The sequence below is a fragment of the Agelaius phoeniceus genome, chromosome 7, assembly GCF_051311805.1.
Source record: "Agelaius phoeniceus isolate bAgePho1 chromosome 7, bAgePho1.hap1, whole genome shotgun sequence".
NCBI lineage: Eukaryota > Metazoa > Chordata > Aves > Passeriformes > Icteridae > Agelaius > Agelaius phoeniceus.
Window position 1 is genome coordinate 11,287,730 of NC_135271.1, and position 18,123 is coordinate 11,305,852.

At 41.9% G+C, this 18,123-nt stretch overlaps 1 protein-coding gene across 4 annotated transcripts in view; it reads left to right on the forward strand.

Moving 5' to 3' along the window:
• The window catches only part of DRC11 (dynein regulatory complex subunit 11), a 106,899-nt gene that overhangs the window by 59,488 nt on the left and 29,288 nt on the right, over nucleotides 1-18,123 (forward strand). For all 4 annotated transcript variants that reach the window (XM_077180965.1, XM_077180966.1, XM_077180967.1 and 1 more), the window contains 3 exons: nucleotides 3,596-3,671; nucleotides 11,217-11,323; nucleotides 11,499-11,591. In XM_077180965.1, coding sequence (XP_077037080.1) covers nucleotides 3,596-3,671; nucleotides 11,217-11,323; nucleotides 11,499-11,591 — 276 coding nt within the window. The remainder of the gene's footprint in view (nucleotides 1-3,595; nucleotides 3,672-11,216; nucleotides 11,324-11,498; nucleotides 11,592-18,123) is intronic.

Consider the following 18,123-nt stretch of genomic DNA (forward strand, 5'->3'; position numbering starts at 1 on the left):
TCTCCTCCTCTCATTTTTTAACATAAGCACCTGCTGAAGTTGCTACCAAAAAAACGTGAGAGGAGCCACATCACCCCAAGCAACTGCACCCTCTCAGAGGAGGAGAATCACACAGAGAATACAGATTATAAACCAGAAATCCCTTCCCAATTTCGGAATATGGTAGAATTTCTACAGCACTCAGATATACCCAGCATACATCCCCAAAGGTAAATATCACAGGATGGTTTGGGTTGGAGGGAACCTTAAAAATAATTTAATGGTGCAGAGGAGTTCATCACTGCCACCCCTTGCAAAATTAGGAATTAAGAGCCTCAGAGCTTGTGTGGATTTCAAACCAACTTTTAAACCCCATCAGCCATGCATAAATAAAGCCATGCATTTTCCATGTCCTCAGGGTAGGAACTAGTTTTGTTTCAAATATCAATAGACACCACTTAATGTACAATATACCTCCTGAAATCTTTGTACACTTAATGTACAATAACCCCTGAAATCAGGTAAAGCCCTGCTTCCAGAAAAGACACTTCCACCTTATTTCAGGAGCATCTTCACAGACCAAACCACCTGTGGAACAGAGCAGTGACCAAAGGGCATCTTCAAAAGCAAGCTGTGCAACAAAAATTGTCAGCTTTTGCTGAAGCAGCAGCTTTTGTTTCTCATTTACCTCCACAGTATAAACAAAAGTTAAAAGAATATCTATTTTTTTAATAAGGGTCATTAATCTCTCAGTAAATATGTGGAGGAGAAGGGTGAGTTTTCTAGGGCAAAGCTTACTCTTCACTGCAAGTTTTACACAAATTAATTTGAAGGCCTAACCCTAGAACAAATATATTTCAAAAAAATTATGCTTTTCTTGGACAAAATCCATTAATCTGGCCAAAGCTCTCAGAACATCTAGCCAGGAACCTAAATTACATGAATTTAGGAAGCATCAGTCAATTTAATTGGAAGGTAGATACCTAAATGTTAACTTGTAAATGAGCATCTTGAAAACACTATTTGGGGGTTTGGGGTGGGTGTTTTTGTTTTCCCCTTAAATAAAAATGTAAATGAAAATACAAAAATGTAAATGAAAATACACAGCAGGCTGAAGGAACAATTACATGGAAGTTTTTCAAGGTCTTTAAGCCTGATTGCTTAACTTTGGTAACTAGGAAGAGTTGTGACTGCTCCTGTGCAAACCAAATTTTTAAGTTCTGGTCACACATATCATCAGTCCCTTGTTACTGTAACCAGTTTGCTGGGTGACACTGTCAGAGCCCTGGTGAAACTCCTGAAACTGGATGGCACCTCATTCATCTGCTTAAAAACCTGATTTTTCCAGGATAAAATTGGATTCCTTCTTGGTTTTGCACATTTCTGAAGATAAGAACCAACAACAGCAGAAATGTGTCTTGATCCCCTGGCAGCCTCTGCAAGGCTGTTTTGAATTGGGGTGAAATAACAGCGTGGAGCTCTGGGGTTTTATAACTTCATGTCATTCCCATCTCCTCAGCCATCACAACTCCTGTCAAGTAAAATTCTGAGCCATTATATCAGGTTCTCTATGGTTCATTGAGAAACAACAAAGGGAGCATTCTCTCCAAGGTTATAGCACTGACAGGGGGGAAAAAAAAGAGTATCTTAGACCAGTTGAGAAGTATTTGGAAAAGTTCTAACAGCAGGACTCTTATTAAAATAAGTGTAGGCTATAAGTCATAGGGATGCAGGCAGAAAAAAGCTCTGCTCCCAACTTCAGCTCTTTAAGAAAACAAAAGGTGGATCCCAGAAGGAAATTTAAGTATTTCTGAAAAGCCTGATAGCAATCTCTACAAAGAGTATTTGATATCAAAGGAACTTCACTTTTTCTTTTCTCTGCAAGGTGCTGATTTGATTTCCCTAAGGAAAAAAACAACCCATGGCTCCATCCCCAAAAAAATCCCTTTTTCCAAAAGCAGCAGCAGTCTGGGCTGCCTCACCCAGCAACCTGCTGGAGCTTGTCCCACTGAGTGAGAGCAAGGCCGTGCATCCCTGAATTTCACCCAGAAATGTCAAATTGTGAGGCACATTCCTGTGCCTGGTGAAACCTCTGAGTGGAATCTCCAAAGGAAATGTGCACAGTGAAGCTAATTCAGTTTTCCCTGCTGTCCAGTGGGAATCACCTGGTGTGGAGCTGGCTTTGGAAAGCCTCAGAAATAGATTGAGGCTCATATTTCCACATTTCTTAATTAATTCAAATTATATTGCTTAAATTCAAACATATATTGCTGGTTCGAGGGGCCTTAACTCATTTAAAACAGAACAAGCATGGACTCAATCCACTGAAAATCAAAAACTATATGAACTGGTTTCAAAGGAAAAGTTCTTTTTATTGTGTTGACTGTTAGGCTGTTAATTGAGACAAGAGAAAACAGAACAGCAACTGTCCTTAAGACACAAGAGAGTGGGTTTGATTAAAATCAATTAAATTGACACAATGATATCATTGACATCAGTGTATAAAACCACTGAAGCAAATAACTAAAACAATTCATTGGCTTATTTATAACAATAAAATGTAGATGTGTCCTGTGGTATTGAGAGGCTAAAAATGAATAACCCATTTTTAGGCTGGTTTGGGGGGAATTTGTTTGTTGGGTTTTTTAATAGTTGACACATTTCCTCTCAGAACATCATGGTTGAATCATTTTCTATAAAATACCATGGAAAAAATGGTAAAAGAAGGATTCTGCCCACTGCAAATGATCCAAGGATGAACCATACCCTGTGAAACTGGGAATACATTGGAGTAACTGGGGATTTGAGCTCAAATCCTCCAACTTTTTGTTATCCTTTAAACAAAGTTCTAAAACAAAACAATTCTTGATGTTCAGTCAAGAACCTCCCAAGTCTCTTTCAAATGCATCTATAGTGTAGAAGTGATAAATGTATTATTTTCCTGTCCTTCTGGGCCCAAACTGGAATTACTGTAATGATACTTTAATTAAAACCAGATATTTGGTAACTCCCATAATGGGGCTGCAGCTGTACCTGCAGGTAGCAGATATTTCCCTAATTACAGAGCTAATTTAGGGAGTGTTTAGTTTTAATCATCCCAAGAGCTGCTGATATTTTATCTTGCTGATAACAAGTGGTTTGCAGGTTAATTAGCAAAATCCTGATCCTGTTTGGTATAAATCCACATTCACCTCCTCCCCAAACAGTGATCTAATCTCTCTTTATCAACTATTACTTCACTCACATTTTAAGATTATGACAAGATGAAAAAACTTTGATCATTTTCTGGGAGGTTTTTCCCTCAGAAATACTGCTTCCATGAAATGAAACTGCTTCAGGAATATGGCAATAGCAGCAAAAGTAACAGAAAAAAATGGCATTTAAATGAAATTCTATTTCAATGTTGCAAGTCTCTTACCTAAATTACATTTTCAAACAAGCTGGAGTTTAATTCTTGTTTAATTTGGTGACTTCAGCTGATAAAATGACTGGTGGAAGGTGTCCCTGCCCATGGCAGGGGGTGGAATTGGATCTTTCAGGTCTTTTCCAACCCATTCCATAATTGTGTGAAACAATGCTGTCAGCAATTCCTCTCTTCACTTTGCCCCTAATCTAGGTAGTGGATGAAGGCTGGAAAATGGGTCCAAGCAATTTCCTTTTGATGCTGGAGGAAGGAAGCTCTCAGTACCAAGGTCAGTAGCAGAAGATAACAATTCCAGCTGGAATGTTCTCCCAGATCAGTTTAATGGCAGTGTCATTCCTATAAGGTCAGGTGGGCAGCTGCCCAAACTATGGAATGTTATAGAAATTAGGATGTTAGATTTAAAAATCGTGTTTAGGAAGGGAGGCTCTCAGGACCTCAATTCTTCCAAGGAATCTGTCAAAACCATTGAGTTAATCATGCAGGAGGGGACATTTCTGTGGGTGAAAGTGAACAAACTCAAAGCAAAGTGCTTCAAAAAGCAAAAAAAAAATGGTGTTTTAGGATTTTCTGAGGGTAACAAGGATGACATCAGAATAGCCAATAATTCGAAAGCAGCAGACTGTAGATCAATTTTCAGCATCAGTGTTTTCATACTCCTGTAATTCTACCTGTCCTGTCTCCTCCAAGAGTGAGAACTCATGGAAGAGTCCATGGATTCCTTCACAGCTGCTCAAATTATTTTTTATTATATCTTTGAATAGGAGGAGCATTTTCCCAAGCAGAGGCACAAAACTCTGAATGTACTTGCTTCATGCCAAGTGTGTGAAACTAAAACACAATTCAGACTGAGCAACGGGTCTGGCTGGTTTTTCACCTGGAGAAAGCACCAAAAAGCAGGGATTTCTTAATAAAAACCATGAAAGGGCATTTGGTTCTTTCCCAGATCTCTTCTATCCTCTCCTCTGCTTTTGATATTTCTGTTTATCTCTTCAACTCTTGTCCTCAGTGCTCAGCCTGATCCACAAGTGAATTAGGAAGTAAGTCTTGCACTTGTCTAAAGTGGAAAATTGGGTTATTTTTGCTGTATCTCTGCAGATCCTGTTCTGATACAATGTGGAAAAATATCTTTTCTGCTCTCCACTCTTCAGAGCTAGTGCCTTGCTAAAATTCCTCATATGAAAAGTCTCCATTATTCCCTCCTGCTGACAAATTACTGGTGTCAAGTTTTCTGCCTGATTTGAGCTGGCTGGAGAGAAAGAAGTGAACTTAAACTTGCTAAATGTGCATCAGTAGTTTGGCCTGACCTCTGACTCGTAACAATTAGGATTTTCTTACACCTTATAAATCACAGAGCAGCTTTCTGGCTAAAAAATGGAGCTTTGCATCCCATCTGCTCTCAACTACCACGTCAGAACCCTGCTGAAGGCAGCAGGAGCTTTAGATAAGCATCAAATCCATCCAAACTTCTTTCCTGAGCTGGCCAAGCATGAAATGGCACCTGGAAGACAAAGGCAGCCTTGGCAAGAGTGGGGCTCCCAGCCAGGCAGTGCCCAGGGCAGGGCAGGAGGGGTTTGCCTTGGAGGGAATATGCCTGGCTGTAAACTCAGCTCAGCTGTGGGTACCAGAGTTGTCAGAACCCAGGACATCCCTCTGGCTGCCCTGCAGGACTCCAGACCCTGGCAAGGGGCTCAGAGACCTTGGCACAGAGTCACAACCACCTGTGCCTTGGATTTAGCCCATGGAAACAATTACCAGCTTTGTGTGAGGAGTTACAAACCACAAGAGTTTGAGTAGGATGACAGTGAATTTGTCACAGGGTGAAAATGTAGAATTTTGGGGATTTAGAATGGGGGTTCAGGAGGCAAGATGGAGGAATCTGGTTGTGTCCTTTCCTTCTTCTCCTTCTTCTTGTCCTCCATCTTCTGCTGTCATGGTGGCACTTTTGGATTGGTTTAGAGTAGAGACAGACTGTCTAACAAAGGTGATAGGTATTGGAATCTCTGCTGGTCAGTGACCCCAAGATGTGTCAGAAAGTCTCTTTTCCCAGCCCAGCAGTGGAAGAAGGAATCAGAACCCTTCAGTTCTTGTTCTCAAGGTTGTTTATTGCTTCTTATCTATAACATTCTTTCCCTGACCTGCTGAGGTCTGTCCAGCAGGTCAGACAGAGGCACACTGACCACCCTCAAGGCAGTGTTATCTTTTTGTACTAAAAACTACCTGTACTTTATTTACAATAATTTTCCAATACCTATCACCTGTGTTAGACAGTGAGCTTCTACCTTAAACCAATCCAAAAGTGCCACCATCACCCAGAAGATGGAGGCTAGGAAGAAGAAGGAAGAAGGACAAGGCACACCCAAATTCCTCCATCTTGGGACCCCATTCTAAAAACCCCAAAAATCTATTTTTCACCCTTTGACAAACTAACTATTATTCTACTTAATAATTGTAATTCCTCATATAAAGGTGGTAATTTGCTCAATGGGTCAAAATCAAGGCACAGGAGTCCTGGGCTCTGTGCCAAGGTCTCTGAGCCCCCTGGCAGGGGCTTGAGCCATCCAGGACAGCCAGAGGAATGTCCTGGGTTCCAACAGATAGGTATTGGGAAATTACTGTAAATAAAGTACACACAGTTCTTAGTATAAAAAGCCAACACCACCCCAAGGGTGGCCACTGTGCCACAGCCCAACCTGCTGGACAGATCTCAGCAGGTCAGAGAAAGAATGGAATAGATAAGAGAAAATAAACAACCTTGAGAAGCAGAGCTGAAGAATCTTGACTTCCTTCATTGTGGAACTGGGAAAAAAGAGACTTTCTAAAACCTTGGGAGCCATTCCAACCACAGAAACCTGACAGGAGTGAGGAATAAAGACACCACAGGGGGGACTTTGACAGCGGTGGAGACTCCCAAATTTCACAACTATCCTGTGTGAGGAGCCAGGGGGTTACAAGGGGATGAGGGATTGGTCACCAAACTGTATCTGAACAGCAGGACACCTGCTCTGAGCCCTGCACACACAGAACTTTGGGGGGTTATCCCCACAGTGTGAGTGCCTCTGTCATTCCCATTCCCAAACACAGAACTTAGGGGGGTGATTCCCATTTCCAAGCACAGAATTTTTGGGGGTTATCCCCACAGTGTGAGTGCCTCTGTGGTTCCCATTTCCAAGCACAGAACTTGTTGTGGTTATCCCCACAGTGTGAGTGCCTCTGTGGTTCCCATTTCCAAACACAGAACTTTGTGGGGTTATCCCCACAGTGTGAGTGCCTCTGTGGTTCCCATTCCCAAACACAGAATTTTGTGTGAGAAGCCAGGAGGGTTACAAGGGGATGGGGGATTTGTCACCAGACTGTATCTGAACACCAGGACCTGCTCTGAGCCCTGCACACACAGAACTTTGGGGGTTATCCCCACAGTGTGAGTGCCTCTGTGGTTCCCATTCCCAAACACAGAATTTTTGGGGGTTATCCCCACAGTGTGAGTGCCTCTGTAATTCCCATTCCCAAACACAGAATTTTTGGGGGTTATCCCCACAGTGTGAGTGTCTCTGTGATTCCCATTTCCAAACACAGAATTTTTGGGGGTTATCCCCACAGTGTGAGTGCCTCTGTGGTTCCCATTTCCCAGTTCCACACCCCACACCTCCAGCCCATCCTGCTGGAGCTGCCAGCTGCTGCCCAGCTCTGAAGGCACATGAGAAGGAGCCCTTTTGTGCACAGAGCACAAGCAGGAGCCCTCAGAGTGGAAAAGCTCTCTTGCAGGCTTCAAAGGATACCTGCAGTTCTGGCTCAGGCACAGGAGGAGTCTGTAACTGTGCAGTTCAACTTCAGGTGGGGTTTTTTTCCTCCTTTTCTCCTGGTGAGCTAGGTCTGTTTGACACCACACTTATTTTTAGTAATTAGCTGTTTTAGCTGTTAATTTCTCCTTGCAGCACAATCCTGCAGGGCTTTTCATTGCAGGGCACTCACACAATACTACCTGGGGGTTGTCCAAAATGATTTTATTTTGAATCCAACCATAGGTTCTTTGAATCAAATTCTTTCATCAGAATCAAATCTACAACAACATCCACCCAGAACACCACAGTCTCTTGAATTTTTAATTTTTAGGCTGCTTTCCTCTCAGTAGCAGAATTATGCAGGAAAAAATTAGGTCTGAGTTTGGACTTTCTACTGAGAACTTTTTTTCCCCTAATCTTATACAGAAATAGGTCACTTGCTATCAGCATTTGCACAGAAGTTCAGCTTTGTTAGTGCAGAAATCTTGAAGACATAATTGAAGCAACAGAGGTGGATTAAGAAATGTTTCTATCAGGAGTAATTCAAAGTGTGTCTAAAGTTCCCCTAAATGACAGCTGACCAAACAACAAACATCTTTGTTTTGTCACAGCCCCCAAAACTTAATTTGAAGAAAGTGTTCCCATCCCATGAAATTGGTGCTTTATACATAGCTGACTTAAATATTTTTTAAAATATAAATCAGTTTTGACAAAAATCTAAACATTTCACTCTGTTTTTAACTCCTTTACCAAGCTAGAGCTGCTGCCTAAACTTCACTGGAAGCATTTTATCCTCCTAGATCTGTACCTGGCCATTTTTCTAGTGGCTAAACTCCACTTGCCAAGCCCTAAAACACTTATTTTAAATGATGTGGTTGGAAACAGCCTCTTTGTGTGGCATCTCCTGTCACACTGGAATAACCAGAGTTTACAGGGGGCAAATGCAAGGCTGAGCCTTTTCCTCCCTCTGTATTTTTGCAGTGTGAGGCAGCAATGTGCTATTTTCCCCATTCTACAGATCATATTTATGACTTGCTCAGTGTCACAGAGGATATTTGACTTCAAATACTCCATGGTGTGCCCAAATATTCCTTGAAGATGTGGTAATACTCTGTATTTTTAACCAGCCTTCAAAAGATTCAAATCCTTTTGCCAAGAGGTTCAAAGTGGCCATTTCAAGAGAAGCTTCATGATTCAAATAAATATTTTAGAATTGTTATTAACAGGCTGTTCTGTGAAATTCTGGGATATTGGAGTTCCCTACTGGCCTGCAGAGCTGGGATGCAGATTTAGGAGTACTCTGGGCTGCCTTTGAGCCCTGAGCTAGCTCTGCATATAAAACAATCCCAAAATAAGCAATACACTATTTTAGAAAAGGTGACATAAATTTCACCGCACACACACAGGCCCAGAAATAGCTCCTGGAGCTGGCTGACCCTGCCTGTAACAAAATACCAGACTCTGCTGACCAGCCAGTGAAAACATAACATCCTTAGCCTCCTGACCCCCCTTTAAAATTAACTTTGAAACATTTTGTTGATCTATAAAAGAATAACAGAGCATCTAGCACCTATGAGTTATTGATCTCTCCACTAAAATTAGGCCCCTCTAACCCAGTGGTTAATATAACACTGAGATAACTCATTGCCAGGTAATCCCAGAGTCTGGGGGGACCCTCCCTGCTTTGCCTGCAGTGGGTATTAACCACTAATCAATCTACAAAATGACAATAAACAATTATGAAAAAAAAAAAACAGAATAGAAAAACCTACAGATCCCTCTATGAAAAATAAATCTCTAAAGCCTGGTACTCCTGTGAAAACATAGCACTGGCAACCTGCTGACCCAGTCAGGAAAGTGTTTAAAAGTTCACATAACTCCTATGTAATGTCCCCTTTCCCCAAGGCTGGAATTCCAGGCTGGAGGAGCTACCTCATAACTTGGGCAAATCAGCTTCTCCTGCTGAAATATTACATGACATCTGTCATGCCCTCTGATGACCCACAAGTAATTTAAAGAAATTAAATGTACTTTGGAGTTTCTTCCATTACCAAAATATCCCCTGTCCTCCTCCATCCCCACCATTCTCAGTGCTGAAATTAAGATTACTCACCTGTTCCCTCCATAAACTTTGTAAAACTACAAATCTTCTGCCTGGAATTGGGCCCTGAAAAAATTTTTTGGGGGGGATGGAAAGAGCAGCCAGTCTTGGATTAATTAAAACTTGGATGTTAAAACCCTTCTGAATTTGCATGGTGCCTTCAGCAGGCCAGGGGTGCAGGGGAGAATATCAAATATGATATCTGTACAAATAGAATATCTGTACAAATAGAATGTCTGTACAAATAGAATGTCTGTACAAAACTGATTCACACAGGAGCCAACATCTGAAAGTGGAAAACTGTCATTTCAAATCATCAGGAAATTGAATTAGCACACAGCTGGAGATTAGCTGTCATTTAGGAAGATACAATCAGGGCTTGAAAGGCAAGATATGAATTGTCTTCCTTCAAATTATCTCAAGGAGTGTAGGAAAAAAAGAAGTGTTTCCATTAAAACCAGGCACTTAGAGAACTCAGATATGCACTGAGCTCGTCAGACTTCATTTAGTTTTCTTTCTAAAGAGCAAATTGCAGTTTGCCTCAACAAAAATAATGAGCTGCACCTCAGGATCATTAGGTACTTTATCATAAATAGCTTTTTTTTCATCCCCAGTTCCACAAATTCACTGTGACTGGGTGTTAGGTCTCCTTGTTACTTCTCCTTTGCACAGCACTTCAAAACAGAGGGGCTGGATCTGGTGGTTCTTGTCTCTTTTGGGCTTAACTGCCTTTTAATTTCTGAATTGAGTTTAAAATCCCCTTAAAAAGTGAAGCCTCTATGTGGCCTTGCATCCCTTGTGGTCAGCTGCAGGTTATTGCTCTGTCACCCTCACTGTCCCCTCCTCTCTCCCACCTCCAAATGCTCAGTGCTGGTTTTATTCCCGTTCCAGTGCCCCTATTCCCATATTTCAGCCTCCTGGGAATGACTACAAGGGCCAGCTCCACAGGATGCAGCAGCTCTAGCTGAGCCATGGGGAGAAGAGGGAAATTTGTGGGTTGAATTAACCCCCTTCCTTTGGTCCCCAAGCCAAGTGACACTGGTGGAGAGCACATCCTTCAGGGCAGGAGCCACCTCTGTGCCTTGTTCATGGAAAAGATTGAAGCCTTGTGCTGTGAAATGAAATGGAAAATAAAATAAAATAAAATAAAATAAAATAAAATAAAATAAAATAAAATAAAATAAAATAAAATAAAATAAAATAAAATAAAATAAAATAATGCCAAAATCAGGCACGGGACAGGGCTCGTGGAGATTGAGCACGCTCCAGGCTCTCAGCTTTACAGCCTCACTATATCCCATTATCCTCCTGAATTCTGATCCCATTCTGCAACCCAAGGCAAAAGCAGAAATCCCTTAACCTCAAGGTTTGCAGATCCTAACACAACAGGGTGTTGTGGGGTTGTGAGGGTCCCCAGGATGAGGTGAGAGATGAGAATTTGACTCCAGGTTCATAGAAGGCTGATTTATTATTATATTATATTATATTATATTATATTATATTATATTATATTATATTACTATACTAAAGAAAGAGAAAGGAGACATCAGAAGGCTGGAGAAGAATGAATAATAAAAACCTGTGACAGACTCAGAGAGTCCAACACAGCTAGACTGGGATTGGTCATTAATTAAAAACAATTAATATATTTGGATAAACAATCTCCAGGCCACATTCCAGAGGAGCAAAACATGGAGAAGCTGAAGCTTCCCAGGAGAAAAATCTTGACAAAGGGACTTTTCAGAAAAGATCATGGTGACAACAGGGCTCTGAACTTGGTGAGGGTCCCTAGAGCCTGCTGCTTTCCTGTAGCTCATCATTTAATAAAAGCTGCCTACAGCCACCCTTTCTTTTGCCTCCAGAAGCAGTTGGAGAAACCAATGGCTTCTGTAACTTTTCCCCTTTTTTTTTTTTTCTTTCTTTTGGCTAACAGTCTTTTGGGAGAACAGAGATAACAAAGCAGATTTTCTCCAGGATCATGACCCAGAGCTGATCAAAGCAGGGGAACGGGAAGAAGTGGAGGAGGAGATCAGAGTGCAGGTGAGCTTACAATAGCAATAGGACACTGCTCACGTGCATTACCTGGGGAGATTTTTCTCCAGCTGCAAGAACTGGCCCTGGCACAGCCCTTCCCTCCCTCCAGAGTCCCTTCTACCTGAACATTTGTGGCAGAACACAAAACTGAGGAAGGTCCCTCTGTGTTTGTCTTGGGCAGGTCGATGAAGTGATGCAGGAGAAGCTGCTGAGAGTCAAAGAGGCTGTGGATGGAGAGACAGGTCCAGGTCAGGTCAAAGCTGCCAAAGAGAAGGTAAGAGCAGCAAGGTGGGAGAATTGAGGGGCAGCCTCAATTCCATCAGTGCAAACCTCAGGGACAAACATTAAAATGTCCCCCCATAACATTTACTGAATCTCAAGTCAGGAGGATCTGAAAATCTCTTCACCTGTGGCAATTTTCAGGGCCTTCTCCATTAGCTCTTGCTCTTTAACTTGTATAAATATTGCTTAGGGCAAGTTGAGCTATTCCAGACATAAATCACTACAAGATATTTCAGATTTTCACCTTCCTGAAATCCTTGGATGCAGTCAAACAGCAAAATGGAAGCACCCTCTCTTTAGGGTGACCAGTTCAGATTTATAGTTTTCCAAGGAAAACAGGGATCTGGAGGCCAGTGAGTTTTCCAGCTGCTGGCTGTTTTCCTCCTGAATAAGGACTGGTTATTATGTTTCAAGACCATACACAAAAAAAAAATCCCTCTGAATGTTTTGATGTAACCTTTCATTTGTCTGTAACACCACATAGATCACACACAGCCAGGTACTCATTATGTTACTACATCCTCTTGAAGGGTTTGGGAATTTGCAATTAAGCCAAGTTTATTTAGGCATAAAAAATAGCTTAAACCCTCCCCAAAACATAGCACATGTCATGTTCACATCTAGTTTTATAGCATTATCATATGAAGAATTCCACAGCTTGTGGTTCTCTAAAATTCCTTACCAAAGCATTTAAATTAGAGATCATGTCAGTGCAAAATCACTCAGAGCTTACAGCCCACCACTCAATCAGCAGATCCACTTAAAACCCTCAGGGCAAATAGCCAGCCCTAATCTCATGCTGCATTTCATTTCTGTAATACCTTTTAGCATGCAAATACTTGCTGTTGCTCTACTTCTACTCAAATTATCTTTAAAAATGCTCTTTCACCTGACAAACCTCCAGGGACAATCTAATAAGAAAAGACTGGGGCAGCTCTGAAAGCTGATCCCAACTGGATTCCTAAATCTGTTTCAAAAATAGGGGGGGCTTAAGACAGACAGACAAAATATTGCAACAATCTCCCCCAAGTTTTCATGGGCAGCCACATTTAGATCAGCTGGTCTGTGCCCTGCTGCAAAATGTCCCATTGGAATTACAGAGCTTTATCTTAGGGGCTGGGTTGGGTTTGTTTTTTTCCCTTCAGTGTAGTGTTGGAATAGCTTAGGGTGGAGATTATTTAAGATTTATTTAACTTTTATCTTCCCAAGTTGTGCCAGTAGCCTGAGAGAACGAGGCAGGGAAAGAAGCACTAATTAGAGAATAGAAATTCCTTAAAGATTTCATCTAAAATAACCCCACCCAAGCCAAAACAGTTCTGTTTGAGGGATGGGGAACCAAAGGAAAGGTGCAGTTTAAGTCAAAACACATCTTCCCTGTGCAAAGCCATTTAAAATGTCCATTCAGCACTGGAAAAGGCTTTTTCCAATTAGTATTTGCATAAATATCTCAGCCATAAACCAAACCAGTGCATACCTGTGCACACAGACTGCAGATCTGCTTTAGGATAACCTGCTCTAGATAATAAGAATAATATGAGCTGGAAAGTTTTGGGAATGCCTCATTAATTTATTATTCAGCAAAAAAAAATCTCTTCTCTCTCTGGAAAGTTTTTCAAGCAACATTTGAGGTTCCATATGTCTCCCCTCAGCTCTGCAGCACAAAATAACAGGCTCAGGTTCTCATTGTAGCCAGGAGTGTGTCTGAGTTCAGTGTGAAACATCCCCCCGCCAAAAAACAAAGGGGTTATTCTGCATTCTCAGGAGAATTCAACATTCTTCAGAGGAATCAGACCTTCTCCTGCACTCTGGCAGTGGGCAAGGGGCAATGAAAGGGTCATTTCTTCAGGAGAGCTTTTACAGGTGGAATTTTGTGTCTAGAGACCATTATCCCAAATTCCTGATGCCACATTTGGCCATTCTCTCTGTTTTAGGGAGGGATTTCTTCTGCTCTCTTTGTCAGGGAATAATCCCTACCAGAGGCAGGTGTTCTGTGCCTTTCCAAGCCTTAAGATGAGTAGTTCCCAACTCAGAAAATTTCTGTCAAATCCATATTAAAAACAAAAAATCTGCCTGACCCACAGGAACCAATCTGAGTTTTAAAGTCTCTTTTGTGGGGAATACAATAAGGACATTTTGGAACTTGAATCTAAAGGGAAATTTCTCCCCTCCAATCAGTGTTCCAGACATCTCAGGTCTTAGATTTAAGAAAAACAATATATAACATCTCCAGGCCTACCCAGAGCCACTCCTTTATTTCCATCAGTTCTTTATCACTGATTCCCAAACCTTCAAACACCACTTACTGCTAAAAGCTGACACTTAGCCCTACCAAGGGCTGCTCTTAGACCTCCTGAAGATAAGAGGAGTTTCTTTGGAATGTCTTCCTTTATCAAAATACCCCATCCTCCTCTGTCCCCACCATTCCCAGTGCTGAAATTAAGATTACTCACCTGAAAGAACTATTCTCTCTATAAACTTTGTAAAACTACAAATCCTCCATTTGGCAGCTTTGTGGAAGAACAAACTTGGGTGAAAAAAAATTGTTCTTCTCATGACAAGTGGGTCTCCAGAGCAGCAGACTGATGTGGAAATAGCAAAATGAATTAGATTGCAGCTAATATTCAATAAAGCACAGTGCAGTTGCTGGAGTCACAGATCCTGTGTGTAGTGGTGTTCACAGGGGTCCCAGGATGAGGGAAGAGATGAGAATCTTGACTCCATGTTTCAGAAGGCTGATTTATTATTTTATGATATATATATATATTATATTAAAAGAAAATGATACATTAAAGCTACACTAAAAGAATAGAAGAAAGGATTTCATCAGAAGGCTTGAAAAGAAAGGAATGGAATGATAATAAAACCTTGTGCCTGACCAGAGTCCCAACACAGCTGGACCTGTGACTGGTCATCAAGTAGAAACAACTCACATGGACCAATCAAAGATGCACCTGTTGCATTCCACAGCAGCACATAATTGTTGTTTTTCTTTTCCCCTGAGGCTTCTCAGCTTCTGAGGAGAAAAAATCCTGTCAAAAAGGATTTTTCATAAAATATGTCTGTGACACCTGTGCCTCTTTCCAAGCTGGGAGCTTCCCACACCCAGGGATGGAGCAGAGTGTCCTGTTTGAGACACACTTTGCTGGCCTCTGATTCTTCCAGAGAGCCCCTGGTCCCATGACTCACTGGAAAGGGGATGGGGACACAGCAGGAACAGAGGAATTGGGTCAGCTCTGCTCTAAGCTGCATTTTCCTTCTCTTGGCACAGTGGCAGCTCATCCCCTGCCCAAGCAGGATCACCAAGGTGGGACTGGGAGCACTGGGAAAGGCCAGGCTGAGGAAGGGCTGGCAGGGAGATGTCCTCTGAGGGAGGAACATGGCAGTCACTGATCTGGAAGTTACATTTAAGAGCTTATCAGAGCTCTTTCTCTCGAGCCCATTGTGCTGCTTTTCCTGCTCTGCTCCCCCAAGGATTTATTGCTGATCCCCAGTGCAGGTAAAGCAATGCATTGGAAATGAACACACCCACACATACACAAAGGCATGGCCAGAATTCAGGGAAAAAAAAAGAAAAAAAGACACAGAAAACCCAGGAAAGGGGGACATGAGAACCTAAGTGTGGAAAACTTGTTTCTGAGCTAGGCCTCAACACAGCTTTGGAGGTTCCTTTTTGGTGAAACTGGGTAGAAGCAAGAAAACCACAAGTGGCTGTGACAGAAATACTGACAAGATGTATAAATATATCTATAAATATAAACATGTCTATACCTATATCTATAGATATAAATATATAAGTATAAAATATAAATATAAATATTATATTTATATGAATATAAATTAAATTAATTTCTACTAATTGTTATAAAATTAAATTAATATATAATAATTATATATAGTTATAATATAGCTATATGTGTAGGTATAAGTTTATATATAATATGTAATATAGAAATATGAATATTATATGTAAAATATAAATATCAATATAGATATAAATGCCAGGAGAGAAGCTGGGTGAGAACTGAGGAAAGGCTGGGTTTGAAGGCTCTGTTTCCCAAGCCCTGCTGGATTTCCTGTAACTGCTGCACCCAGAGCCCTCAGCCAGCTGTAGGAGCTGTCACCTCTTTGGATCCTAAATCCAACAGGGATGGCAGAGCAGAGTGCCTCATTCAGCAAGTTAATGAATCAGTGGGAGCATCTTTGTCTGAGCATTTTTCAGTGTCAGAAGCTGCTTGTTTTATCTCACCACTGCTAGAACAGACTTCTCAACCCAGGTCCCATGAAAAGCTTCACTTGCTCAACCTCCCATCTTAAACATCTCACATGATCCAAGGAATCCCCTAAAAAACTGCATCAGCTGCTGCTGTTTCCCTTAAACCACAGGAGCACTTCTGTCCTGTCCCTGTTCCCCAAGGGAACCTACAAGAACCACAGAGAGGGACTTGTTACAACAAGGGACAAGTTTTACAATGATATTTTCTGAAAAATCCTCTTTGCCCAGGATTTCTTCTCCTGGGAAGCTGAGAAGCCTCAAAGAGGAATGAAAACAATAATTACTGATTGCTGCTTCTGTGTTTGCTGCTTTGGAATGTGGCTTGGACATTGTTGACCAACAGGTGAATGTCGGATTGGTTCCATGTGAATTGTTATTAATTAATGACCAATCACAGCCAGCTGTGTCAGACTCTGAGGAGTCAGTCACCAGTTTTTATTATTCATTCTTGTTAAGCCTTCTGATGTATCCTTTCTCTTTCTTTAGTAGAGTTTTAGTATAGCATCATATCATATCATAATAAATCAGCCTTCTGAGAACATGGAGTCAGATTCTCATCTCTCACCTCCTCCTGGGGACCTCACAAACACCACAGACAAGGAGGAATGGCTTCCAACTGAGAGTGCCTTTAGATGGGATATTGGGAAGGAATTCCTCCCTGTGAGGGTGGGCAGGCCCTGGCACAGGGTGCCCAGAGCAGCTGTGGCTGCCCCTGGATCCCTGGCAGTGCCCAAGGCCAGGTTGGACAGGGCTTGGAGCACCCTGGGATGGTAGAAGGTGTCCCTGCCATGGCAGGGGTGGCACTGGGTGATTTTCCAAACCAGCCATGCCATGATTCCTGTGGTGGCCATAGCTGCAGCCAGGACTGTGAGATCACAGCCAAAGGGTGCCACAAATCCTCCAGTTTCAACCATTGCCCTCAGGGACACATTTGGACAGCCTCTCCCTCCTGCTGCCATCCCAGCAGCAGCCAGGGCTCTGGAATTGGCTCTGAAATCAGGTTCTTGTCTGCTCCAACCTCTGAGCTGCCCAAAACGTTTCGCTGGGTGGGAGAAGCCACCCCTAGAGCACAGGACAGAACCCAGTGTCCCTCCCAGCTGCCACCTGGTGCAGCTCACTCTGTGGGGTCAGCAAAGCAGGAAATCACCCAGTCAGGGCATGGCTGCACAGGAGCTCAGCTGGCACTTCAGGCAGAGCAGCCAGGAGATTTCCATTCTAAATGAGCAGCGTGTTCACATCCATTAAACATTATCATTTCCTAAATAATAGCAGTTCCCAGTAAGACATTTTGGAGACAAGCCATTGTCTACAATTCATATTTGCCCTTATCACATCTCAGCCTGTGCCAAATTCCCTGCAAGTGCTGTTGTTAATTAGGAAAACACATTCTTCCTCCACACAGTTCATTTTTGTTTTGCTCTGGAGTTACTTTATTGGTGAAGCTGCCTTGAGGACAATACCAGTTGGCCAATAAATTCAACATATGCTTTGTGTCTTTACATAGGTTGAAACGAGCTTTTCTTCCCAGTCAGACACAAATATATGTAATTTCTGGCTTGTTGGAAGAGAAGTTAAAAAGACAAAACAGGAGGAACAGCAAAAATAAACCAGTGACAGCCTCAATATTTCCACAGTTGTTAAAACAGCATGGCATGTGCTTTCTTCTTCCCAGTCCTTTTCTTCAAAACAAAATCCCCCTGGCACATTTGGATCAATATTTGCTGCCAAACTTATTTATGTAAAGAAACCTAAGGTTTAGTTCTCCAAATACAGAGTTGTTTGCTTTATCCTAACCCAAACCATCTCCTTGTGTCAGTAGCTGATCCATGTAGTGCTGGGCTTAGGCTGCATTTTCATCTGCATTATCTTTGTGGCATCACAAACAGGAACAGGTGATGGAACCACAGGTTCCTCACATTGTGTCTATCCCTGAAAAACCTGAAATTGATGTATTCCTGAAGGCTGCTGATCTATTCTGTGAAAAAGCCCAGCATTTTCCAGATAATTGGATAGGATTTTTTTTTAAACTCAACAACACAGCCTCCAGAGCTCTGCAGAAGTATTCACTCTTATAAAAAAAAGCAAAGTAAATGACTGTATTCCCAGGAAAGTGAACATAAACTTTTGGAAAGAATAAGCTGTCTTGTTCAACTAAGCATTTAAGCACGTGCTTAAATTTAAGCTGTTGGAGAAATCCCCTGGTGCACCAAGGTTTCTGTGTAAACAGCTCCACTGGAGCAATGCTGAGGTG